Below are 12294 nucleotides of genomic sequence, written 5' to 3' on the forward strand. Positions count from 1 at the left end.
AACTAAGAAGGTATCAGATTTATGTATTGAAATGTTTACTGAATTTATGACAATTTAAGAAACTTTATTTTTAAATCTTTCATAGCATTGACACTTTATCCTCTCAAAGATTTCCTTCCTGTGAAGAACTAGGAGCAGCTAAACTTACTGTACAGAGATCTGATGATTTTCTTCATGACCCTGGCCAAAAGAGGAAAGAAACAAATGGCATACTCCAGGTAAAGTGGAAATAGGATATTAAAATTGATGATGATTAGTAAAGGTAAAAATTATGAAGAAATATGGAGTTATCAGGACAGAAAGCAAGCAGAAGGATGAAGACAAAATACTAAAAAAGACATGTCAACCTAGTCTGTTCTCTTTACAAAACTTTTCCAGAAGCCCTCACTAAGTGATCTCTACTCATGGCTCCTTGGTCACTGTTAGCTCTCCAGTTTCTATTGGAGAGGAGAAAAAGGGGAAAGAGAACTATGAATGACCCTGTTTATCTGTCCAAAATGTCTGTCATGCCTACCTAGAGCCAACTTGCTCTTATATTGTTTTAGCTTTCTTTCCCAGATAATAACTTTTATTGGCCACTGGACTGCCCAGCACTTCTATGGACTTCCCAGCCCTATTTCACTTAACATTCACATTAGTACTTCTAAATGGGAAGAAACCTTAATTGCCAACTTTATTTTTTAATTTTAATTTTTAATTGAAGTATAGTTGACATACAATATTATATTAGTTTCAGGTGTACAACATAGGTTCAACAAATACACATTATGAAATGCTGACCATAATAAGTGTAGTTACCATCAGCCAAGTACTGTTTTATAGCTCTTCAATTTGACAAATTGAGTCTTTAGAACATACTGGCATAGTATATGGCCCCAACTATAGTAATAGCTCTTGTTTGCATTAAAATAATTAGTATGAACTGTACATGGTAACGTTCTTGCCTTTTTTTCTTTTAAGCCAAAAGAATCTCTGATTATGTCAAGGCTTGCTGATCTTCCACAGAATTCCATTAAGCTTCAAACAACTAATAAAAGATCCATCTTAAAAGATGCTGAGAAGATTTTGAGAGGAGTACAAAACAATAAAAAAGTCCTTGAAGAAAACTTGGAAGCTATTATTCGTGCAAAAGATGGAGCTGCCATGTATTCGTTTATCAATGCTCTGTCTACTAACAGGTAAGAGAGGATGTTGGCATCCCAAGGTTATTTATGAAACTGCCAGTTGGATAGGCTTTCTTTTTTTTTTTTTTTTAAAGATTTTATTTGTTTATTTGACACAGAGAGAGACAGCCAGTGAGAGAGGGAACACAAGCAGGGGGAGTGGGAGAGGAAGAAGCAGGCTCCCAGCAGGGGAGCCTGATGCGGGGCTCGATCCCAGAACACTGGGATCATGCCCTGAGCCGAAGGCAGACGCTTAACAACTGTGCCACCCAGGTGCCACAGGATACGCTTTCTTAATTGTTTTTCTGTATGCTTCATTTTGCTTAATGTGTTTCAGTGTTTTGAAAAGTTTATTTCCTATGACAATGTGAACTCACTATAAAGTTAGAATTTAAATATATATATGTTGCTGTTACTTTTTACGGGTTTAAATTTAAAAAAATTTTTTTTCTCTCTTTGGTATATATCTTCTGGGATCTATTCAAACATCCTTCAAGCATTTGATGAAAACTAGTAATATTGGTTTTTCCTTTTCAGATGAAGGCCGTTGGGTTACACAGTAGGTTCAAAACTAGATAAGAGTCCTGATCTAGGTCCTATTCTCAGAACATTAAATACTAATTCAAGACAATTCTTTTTCTCTCTTTTGTAGAGAGATGTCAGAGAAGATCCGGATCAGAAAGACAGTGGATGAGTGGATTAAAACTATTTCTGCAGAAATTCAGGTAGGTGTTGGAAAAAACAGAATTAAGAGAATTCTCAAGAGATAATTTCTAAGTGTCATACTTACTCTTAAAATATCCCTTATGTATAAGTCTACTTAGAATTTTTCATTTTATTTTGTTACTCTTTACTTAGTAATGGGTTTCATTCTACGTAGCAAGTGCTTCTTCTCATAATCATGGTCTTATGTGGCAAATTGTTGGACAATAACTAAAATATGAGTAATTTGAAAGAAAATTTAGCCAAAGCATTTAGAGAAGAAAAAAATATACCTAAAAAACATTTCAAGACTGCAGCTTTAGAAGCATTGGCTTGCCAAAGTAAAAACACCAAAGTTATTTAAAGGGGAAAATACCCCACAGGATTTCTAAGGTTACTAAGTTTATAGATCCAGATGGAAAAAGTACCACTTTCTCACATCCCAAAGCTCATGGTGGATCTTCAGAAATTAGCATTGCAAAAATCTAGGAGAGTTGTTATTCGAGGGTCAGTAGTTTAAAGAAATTCTTAAAATGTATACATTTGTGGGAGTAGAACTTGACAAAGTAAGCCTGGTATTTTCATCTTTGGGTGCAAAGATGAAAACCAATTTTTTCTGACTATAAGTTGTGTGTATGTGCTTCCTCACAATGGTAGCAAGACAGTGTGTCAGTTCGCTTTCCACAGCAATAAACACTAAAATGTATTTTTAAACTTTGTTGTTTAAGAATATATAGCTCTAATGTTATGAAGAAATGTTATTATCTACAATGTGATGCACCAAAAAAAAAAAAAAATTAAATAGTCAGAAGACTTGGAGATTAGTTTTGCCTCTGCAGACAACTGGCACTCTATGTTACTCTATTACTGTGAATTCATTACAAAGTATGTTTGTTTAAATCTTCAAGCTGTTTTAATTTATAAATATTTATTACAGAGTTTTATTACAAAATTGTTTACTTTTTGAAATTTATTTTTTTAATTTAACTTTTTGAATATTTACTCTAGTCCTATGATTCAAACATTCAAAAAATGTTAAGATTTATAATGAAAAATTGCCCCCCTACTCTTGTACCTCGTCAACTATTTCTTATTCACCCTGTTCCATAAGGCACTAATCTTTTTAGTTATTGTTTATTCTTCCAGGGAGTTTTTATTCATATGTAAGCCAATATAATTTATTTACAAAGCATTTAAGACTGCTAAAGTATATTTCTATAATAGCAGAAAATAAATTCTAATACTTTAGATATGAAAGCATTACTTGGATATGTTTTAAGTAATTTAAATTTTGATTATGTTAAGGATGAACTGGCAAGAAAAGATTACGAACAAAAGAGATTTGATCAAAAGAATCAAAGGACCAAGAAAGCTCAGAATATGAGTAAAGATATTAAAACTAACATGCAAGACAAAACAGTCAATAATTCAGTAATTCAAAGAAAACATTCTCAAAAACAAAAAGAGGAGCATTTTAGAAATCCACCCATGAGGAGCATGCCTACTTCAAACCTACAGAAAGAGAGAAAAGAAGTAAGAGCCTACTGTGGTTTTGTGACATGAAGGTTGCATTATAATTAATTATTTCATTTCCTTTAAGCTATAAATAATGAAGTGAATATGAAAATGTTTTAAAATATGAAGGACTATATAAATGTAAACTATCTTTAAACTATTGATATTTAGAGTTTTGGGAATTCATAATGTGGAAAGCAGTGCACAAAATACATAATTTCTTTCTTCTGAGATCTCTACACTTAGAATTATAATATTTTAGTTATAGTAGGTATATCTAGAGATCGTCTAGTCCAAAAATTAGATTCTCTAGTTTGTGCTACTCAAATTGTATTTCATCTTTGTATGTATATATGTGAATATACATATTTTTTGTTTATTTTTCTGTTTAACAAATACATCTAGTGCCTAGTGATTGTGAGGTTTGGTACTAGATGCTGTGGAGGGTATGTTTTTGGGTGCCATAATTAGGCTGTAACTTTCTTAATAACAAGCATGGATTGTTGGGCACATTAATAAAGTATCTAATTCAGTGCTGAGCACTTAGTAATTGTCAATAAACGCTACCTTATTGTAGCATTTAGACTATGATTGAAGGTGAGATCAGGAATGTAGAAAATCATTTAAAGACTTGATTTATGTTATATTACTGTGATTGAATATAATAGGTATATAAAATGTGTTTAAGCCTTACTTTTTGGTGCTGAAAATATGCTTAGTAGTATAAGAACCTTTATGTTTTTTGAGCGGATGATTTTTGCATTTATCTTTCATGTTTTTGAAAACCATAAAACATTAAAGCTACGGTTTGAAAATTATATCTAGAATTTAAGAGTCATTTAAAATAGAGGACTTTTCTGACCTGATAATTCTTATTATATTACTTAAGCTGGCAAAAGAAGGCTTTAGAAAATTGAGGTGTGTTCGATGACTATTTCTTTGGTGAGTTGAATAACTTTGTGTACCTAGGGATTTTTAAAAGCAACCACAGTGGTACAAGATGAGGATTATTTGTTACAAATTTATGGAAAACCAATTTATCAAGGCCATCGCAGCACTCTTAAAAAAGGACCATATCTCCGATTTAATTCTCCATCTCCTAAGTCTAAACCACAGAGACCAAAAGTAATAGAACGAGTTAAAGGTAAGGAACCTCATTTTTCTGTGGTAAACCTCATTTTTATGCTATCAGTGTAATATGTAATGTTTAATTTTTTCTTTTTTTATGACTCATAAATACTGTTCAAATTATATAATGCTTAGGCATGGGAAAGAATCCTTCTAAGAGTAGGAAGAAATAGACTATTTCAAGGCATAAAATGGGAATAAGTGGGGAAAAAATATAGACCAGATTCAAGGCACAAAATAGGAATAAGTGGGGGGAAAGATAGGATTAGGTGGTATCTTCACATAAAGCATGATAAAATTTGCATTTATGAGATGATATCTTGAACGATTTAAATTATAATCTAGAGAAAGTGGACATTTCCTTGAAGACATTGCTCTATCATGTTGTTTATGAAAGAATGAAGATCAGCCTTAAGCTGTATATTATCATAAAAGGGCTTATGTAGTAAAGGTGAAAAAAATTTTTTGGCACTCTCGTACACCTCTAAAAACTTCATTTATTACTATATGTTTTGACTCACATCTACCATTTCACTAGTATAGTGTATTTATTTATTAAAGATTTATTTATTCTAGATGGAGAGAGAGAGCACACGTGCATGTGCCTGCGTGAGTGGGGGGGAGGGGTGGAGGGAGAGAGAGAGAGAGCAAGAAAGAGAGAGAATCCTCAAGCAGGCTCCCGGCTGAGTACAGAGCCCGCTGTGGGGCTTGATCCCACGACCGGAGATCATGATCAGAGCTGAATTCAAGAGTCAGACACTTAACCGACTGAGCCATCCAGGCGCTCCTCTCTAGTATGTGTAAATGTAACTCTTCATTAAATATGGAGTCTGTTGAATGTGGTTACATTTTGAAATTACTCTGCTTGCACTCTAGCAGCCAGTAAGCTTCAACAGTATGCAGTAACTAGTGGATACCAACTCATTTTTGTTTCTTATCCTTTCTGGAAGTTGGAGCTGTGGCATTGCTTTAGTTTCCTGTTCCTTTCATTTCTAAAAGTTAGGTAATCATATAGAGTGTCAGTTTATCTAGAAATCCTGCTGGTATTATTAAGTATATAGCTTTCAGATGATATTTGCCTTTTCCACTTTTTCTGGCGCTTTGCTATTAACTTATATTTGGGCTTTTGAAAGCCTTTGCAAAAAATAACTTGAGGCCTTAAGATACTTAAAAATCCAAAAATGATTTTAAGTGACCCTTTTAATGGTGGAAGTGACTGAGACCTGTGGAAACGTGCTTATTCTTGGCCCTTGGTGCCTGTTGTTTTCTGTTCCTGGAGAGCTTTTCCCTCAGACTTTTGCATGGCTTCCTCTCTCAGCTCTTTGGATCCCTGCTCTTAAATGTTAGCTCCTCAGAGAGGTCTACCCTGACCATCCTATCCAAAAAATGATCTCCTACACCTCTCTTATTCTCTTGCCCTGCCTTATTGTTCTTCATAGCGCTTTTCACAATCTGATGTTATATATATGTTTTTAAATTTTTTATATGCTTTTCTTTTTAAAAAATATTGAGTATAGTTGACACACAACATTATGTTAGTTTCAGGTGTACAACTTAGTGATTTGACAAGGTTTTACGTTATGCTTCATTTACCAGAAGTGTAGCAACCATCTGTCCTGTACATATTATATTCCTTATGCTCTGCCTTTTATTCCCATAAGTTATTCATTCCATTACTAGAAGACTGGATCTCTCACTCCCCTTCACCTATTTTATTCACCCCCTACCCACTTCCCCTCTGGCAACTATGTTTATTATCTGTATGTATAGGTCTGATTCTGTGGGTTTTTTTAATAAAGAAAACTTTATTGAGCATTCAAAGCAAAAATAAAAATTTTTCTATGGGATTGAGGCCTCAGTAGAATAATTGTCTATCCTTGCTATAGACATTTCCTCTTGTAACAGAAGATTAATAATTTTATATTTTATTTATTATTTTAAATTTCAAAAATATAGAAAATACAGAAAACTTTATAAGAAAATATATCCTCTGTAATCTGTCTACCAAATTTGGTAAATTTCTGGTATTTTCTTCTGTGTTTACTTGTTTGTTTTTTAAGTCAGTTTAGTTAACCTATACCGCATTATTAATTTCAGAGGTAGAGGTCAGTGATTCATCAGTCTTATATAACACTCAGTGCTCATTACATCAAGTGCCTTCCTTAACACCCATTACCCAGTTTCCCCAGCCCCCCACCCACCGCCCCTCCAGCAACCCTCGGTTTGTTTCCTAGAGTTAAGAGTGTCTTACGGTTGTCTCCCTCTCTGTTTTCATCTTATTTTATTTTCCCTTCCCTTCCCCCGTGTTCATCTGTTTTGATTCTTAAATTCCACATACAAAAAATAAATTCCACATATGAAGTTATATGGGTATTTGTCTTTCTCTGACTGACTTGATTCTGCTTTTTGTTTGCTTTTATTTTATTTATTTATTTATTTTTAAGATTTTATTTATTTATTTGACAGATATAGAGACAGCCAGCGAGAGAGGGAACACAAGCAGGGGGAGTGGGAGAGGAAGAAGCAGGCTCATAGTGGAGGAGCCTGATGTGGGGCTCGATCCCATAACGCCAGGATCACGCCCTGAGCCGAAGGCAGACGCTTTAACCGCTGTGCCACCCAGGCGCCCCTTTGTTTGCTTTTAGATTCCTCTTTTAAGTGGAATCATATGGTATTTCTCTTTCTCAGTCTGAGTTATTTCACTTAGAACAATACCCCGTAGGTCCATCCATGTTTTCTCAAATAGCACAATCTCCTTTTCTATGGCTGCATAATATTCCACTGCATGTATACACCACATCTTTATCCACTTGTTTATCGATGGACATTTAAGTTGCTTCCATATCTTGGCTATTCTAAATAATGCTACAGTAAACATAGGATACATATATCTTTTCAAATTAGTGTTTTCATTTTCTTTGGTAAATAATAGAATTATTGGATCATATGGTATTTCTATTTTTAATTTTTGAGGAAACTTCATACTGTTTTCCACAGTGGCTATACCAATTTACATTCCTGCTAACAGTGCATGAGGATTTCTTTTTCTCCACATTCACTTATTTCTTGTGTTTTTTATTTTAGCCATTCTAACAGGAGTAAGGTGGTAATCTCACTGTAGTTTTGACTTGCATTTCCCTGATGATGGGTGTTATTAGCAACTTTTCATATGTCTATTGGCCATGTATGCCTTCTTTGGAAAAAGGTCTGATGTTATATTTTTGTTTATTGATTGTTTTCCTTACTAGACTGTAAACTCTATGAGCACAGTTGGTTTATTCAGTACTGTATTTCCTGTGTCTGGAGCAATGCCTATGAAATGCTGAAAACATATATTTTAAATGAACATTCAAGAAAAAAAATTCATTTAACTGAATGAATGAATACAAGACAACAGAATGAAAAAATATAGATGTGGTACTAAAATGTTTCTTCCTGGAATCACGAAGCTGTATTTAAAAGTCTAGATTCGGGGGCACCTGGGTGGCACAGCGGTTAAGCGTCTGCCTTCGGCTCAGGGCGTGATCCTGGCGTTCTGGGATCGAGCCCCACATCAGGCTCTTCCCCTATGAGCCTGCTTCTTCCTCTCCCACTCCCCCTGCTTGTGTTCTCTCTCTCACTGGCTGTCTCTATCTCTGTCGAATAAATAAATAAAATCTTTAAAAAAAAAAATAATAAAAAAAAATAAAAGTCTAGATTCATAAAATTACTCCCATATTAAAAGTAAAAATGTAGTAATGTCAGGAATTTATTTACAAAATAGTTTCTTCTCCTTTATACTTTTGTTCACTTTCCTCAGGTTCCATAGAAATCAGACAAATTTCTGAGTTTTTAAGAATTCAGGATTCAGGGGTACCTGCCTGGCTCAGTTGGAAGAGCACCCGACTCTTGATCTCATGGTTGTGAGTTTGAGCCCCACATTAAGTGCAGAGATTACTAAAATAAATAAATAAATAAATGAACTTAAAAAAAAAAAAGAATTCAGGATGTAATGTAATTCTATTCATAGGAATAGAAAAAAATACAATGATACTAACTCCTGTAAGGTTTTAATAGGTGTAGAATTTGACCATCTGTACATAATTTCAAAGGATAAAGGCTAGTTATTCAGAATTATGTCATGAGTAGGGGCGCCTGGGTGGCTCAGTCATTAAGCGTCTGCCTTCTGCTCAGGGCGTGATCCCGGAGTCCTCCTCCTCTAGGAGCCTGCTTCTTCCTCCCCCTCTCCCCCTGCTTGTGTTCCCTCTCTCACTGTCTCTCTCTCTCTGTCAAATAAATAAAATCTTAAAAAAAAAAAAAAAGAATTATGTCATGAGTAAAGGTGTAATGAGAGGATGAAAAGAAATCCAATTCCAAATATGATCATTAACTTTTTGTACCCACAGGGAAAGAAGTGTAAGCAGTTAAATAAACAATACAGTCTGAATATTCTTCTCAATCTTTTATTCAACATTTTTTCCCTTATCATTAAATCATTGAATCGGTCTTGTCATAGTAGTTGTGCAAGTTGCTACATCTGTTCAGGGGTTCAGAAACCATGGCCTACAAGTCAGCTGCCTGTTCTTAGAAGTACTATTGGAACCTAGCAGCTCTCATTTTTCTGTGACTGTAGCGTGACTACTTTCATGTGTAAGTGGCAGAATTGGGATGTTGTCACTGGGACCACATGGCCCATGAGACCAATATGTTCACTCTCTGACCTTTTAAGGGAAAGTTTTTGCCAGCCCCTGGTTTATGTGTCGCTTCTATTTTGAGGCCTTGTGATTACACCTTATTAGATAGAACGAGATCTTTCTGTGAAGAAGAGTTACTGTATTTCCAGCTGGATAGATGTTCAAACAAGATTTTAAAATCGCTGCCACCGGTAATTATTACAGGCACTAAAGTCAAGTCAATAAGGACACAAACTGACTTTTACGCCACAAAAGCTGTGAAAAGGGATTCCAAACCACCACATTCTGTGACTGCTGTGCTGCCGCCCGGTGATCAGCAGTACTTGTTCAGCCCAAGCAGAGAAATGCCTACCCTCTCAGGTACACTGGAAGGTCATCTGATTCCTATGGCCATTCTTTTAGGTAAGTCCCAACAAAATACACAGGGTAAATTGTCAGTTCTTACTGGCAGTGGCAGAACTTTCCAAATGACGTGATCATCTCCTTCCTTTTCCTCTGTGTGTTGTGTTTGTGGGTAGGGCCTCAGAATGTGGCTTCCTCCGTGGAGTAGTCTCTGAAATAACGGGTTCCTGCTATAGTTTCACTCACAGGAAACATTCCTTTGGTATTTTATAATATGTTGCTGTAGATGAAACAAAGTAAAAAAAGTTTAGATATGTTATAGATATGCATACTAATTAAAGAATTCAAAAATTTTAAGTGGTTTAATATCATGTCTTAGGCGAAGTACTTTGAAGTTGTTTTGTGTACTTTGGAACTAGGCTGTGCTAGGCTGTGTATTCTAAAGCAGTAGTTGGTTATTTACTTATTTGAGGTCTCTTAGACTCAATGTAAAAATTTAACAAATTATTTTTGCTTCCACGCTAGTTCTTCAAATCTAGTTAGCTTTTTTTTTCTTTTAGTGTCTTTGCTATTCTTTCTTAATTTTAATGAATGACTTAAATATGAATATTTTCCAACAGAAGAGGAAATTTTTCATTTTTTATTTTATGGCTTAATGGCATGTCACCTTGGTAGCTGTGTCTGCTCAAACATGCCTCCCGTTAATGTGGTAGGTAATACTTATAAAGTCCCTGCTGTGTGCCAGGTACAGATCTAAGCACTTTACATATATGAATTTATTTAATCTACCCTGTAAAACATATGGTAATGTACCAGTTTTATAGATGAAGAAACCGAGGCACAGAGGAATGAAGTAATTTGTCAAAGGCCGTGTAATTCGAGCCAAACCGTCAGTTTGGCTTTAGAGTCTATGCTTTTAAAGAGTGCACTGTTCTGTCCCTCATTATTTTGAAATATAGGAGATAATTGGAACTTTTGAAGTGAAAGCTAAGTTGCTGACAGCTATGATAATTACCAAATAGTGGGAGTACATGCTATTTATTGGTAGTCAATCACTAGTATTTTGTTATTGGTTTTATTTCTGTCCATTTTTGCTCTATAAGAGTTGAGAATAAAAATAACCCAGTATAACACACTACACTTTATTCTTGGCTTTGCCACTTACAGTTATGACCTTTGGCAAATTATGTTGTTTCTAAGCCTGTTTTCTCAACTGTGAAATGTGGATAATCTTAATACCTCATAGGCTTATTTTGAGGGTTAAATTAGATAGTGTATGTGAAGTGTCTGCCACATATGAGTGCCTGATAAGTGTGAGTCGCTGCTGAAAGGATAACGTGGTGAGTATGTTGACAGCAGTGTTAATAGAAGGAAAGGTGATTGCGGATGGCACTTCCTTTCCAGACGAGAGAGAATTCAGCCATAAAGATCTAAACTGTGTATTTGATTTTTCCCTTTATTTCTGAAATAGATGACTCATCTCTTCCCCAAACTTTTTAGGACAAACCCAAAGTAATAGTGATTCCATGCCACCTGCTGGAGTAATTGTGAACAAGCCACACCCTATAACAGTGACTACTTCTATTCCTCCATCATCTCGAAAAATGGAAACTGAAATAAAGAAACCTAACATCGCAGTTATAGAAATGAAGTCAGAAAAAAAGGATCCTCCTCATCTTACTGTACAGGTATGTCAGGGTGCATGAGTAGAAAATTTTAAGGAAAAAAAAATCTTTGCCTTAACTTTAGCACTTAAAATTTATTATGTTGCTTCATGAGAACTTTGCTTTCATCATGGGTCTTCTGTTCTTTAAAACTGTGATATTAACGTGATGTCTCTATCCTTGTTCTGTATGATTTAAGCTACTTTTTCTAAACCAGTGGCTCATATCCAGGTGACATGATGATATTCCAAAGGGAACAATTGAACAGTATATTATAATTAATTTTAAAAGAAAGACTGTGACTTAAAATATATCTGTGATTTGAATGAATGGAAAGAGAACTTATATGTGAAGATTAAATATTCAAGTTGTCAATTCTTCTAAGTTAATATATAATTTAAGTCAAATTGTAATTTAAGCCCCCCACCCACACAAACCATGTGTTTAATTTTTTGTTTGTTTTCTTTAACTTAAGGATCATTTTGATATTTGAAAGAGCAAAAGGTTTTTTGATACTGGACCTGTACAATGAAGTATTTCAGAAATAGCCTTGGTTATTTAAAAAAAGAATGTAATATGGGGCACCTGGGTGGCTCAGTCAGTTAAGCGTCCAGCTCTTAATTTCAGCTCATGTCATGATCTCAGCGTTGTGAGATTGAGCCGCACATTGGGTTCTGAGCTGGGCATGGAGTCTGCTTAGGATTTTCTCTCTCCGGGGCTCCTGGGTGGCTCAGGGGGCTCCTGGGTGGCTCAGTCGTTAAGCGTCTGCCTCAGCTCAGGGCGTGATCCCAGCGTTATGGGATCGAGCTCTGCATCAGGCTCCTCCGCTGGGAGCCTGCTTCTTCCTCTCCCACTCCCCCTGCTTGTGTTCCCTCTCTCGCTGGCTGTCTCTCTCTCTGTCAAATAAATAAAATCTTAAAAAAAAAAAAAATTTCTCTCTCCCTCTGCCCCCTCCCGACTTGAGTGCTCTCTCTAAAAAAAAAAAAAAAAAAGAATGTAATGTTTAGTAGTTACTTCATGTATCAGTAGAAAATAGGAGTCTTGTAAGTGAAGTAATATATGTTGTAATTGCTTAATAATATGAAACATAGATCAGTTTTAGACTCT

The 12294-nt window shown here is 35.2% G+C and overlaps 1 protein-coding gene across 7 annotated transcripts in view; it reads left to right on the forward strand.

Annotated features, from left to right (window-relative positions):
• Positions 1–12294, forward strand: part of KIAA0586 (KIAA0586 ortholog) — a 121430-nt gene that overhangs the window by 25464 nt on the left and 83672 nt on the right. For 5 of the 7 annotated variants that reach the window (XM_057318704.1, XM_057318705.1, XM_026480288.4 and 2 more), the window contains exons 11-17: positions 86–218; positions 961–1178; positions 1816–1888; positions 3171–3398; positions 4350–4524; positions 9386–9583; positions 11024–11211. In XM_057318704.1, the coding sequence (XP_057174687.1) occupies positions 86–218; positions 961–1178; positions 1816–1888; positions 3171–3398; positions 4350–4524; positions 9386–9583; positions 11024–11211 (1213 nt within the window). The remainder of the gene's footprint in view (positions 1–85; positions 219–960; positions 1179–1815; positions 1889–3170; positions 3399–4349; positions 4525–9385; positions 9584–11023; positions 11212–12294) is intronic. The other 2 variants (XM_026480290.4, XM_048220089.2) reach the window with 1 other exon arrangement.

Source organism: Ursus arctos, unplaced genomic scaffold (assembly GCF_023065955.2).
Source record: "Ursus arctos isolate Adak ecotype North America unplaced genomic scaffold, UrsArc2.0 scaffold_25, whole genome shotgun sequence".
In the NCBI taxonomy this organism is placed as follows: Eukaryota; Metazoa; Chordata; class Mammalia; order Carnivora; family Ursidae; genus Ursus; species Ursus arctos.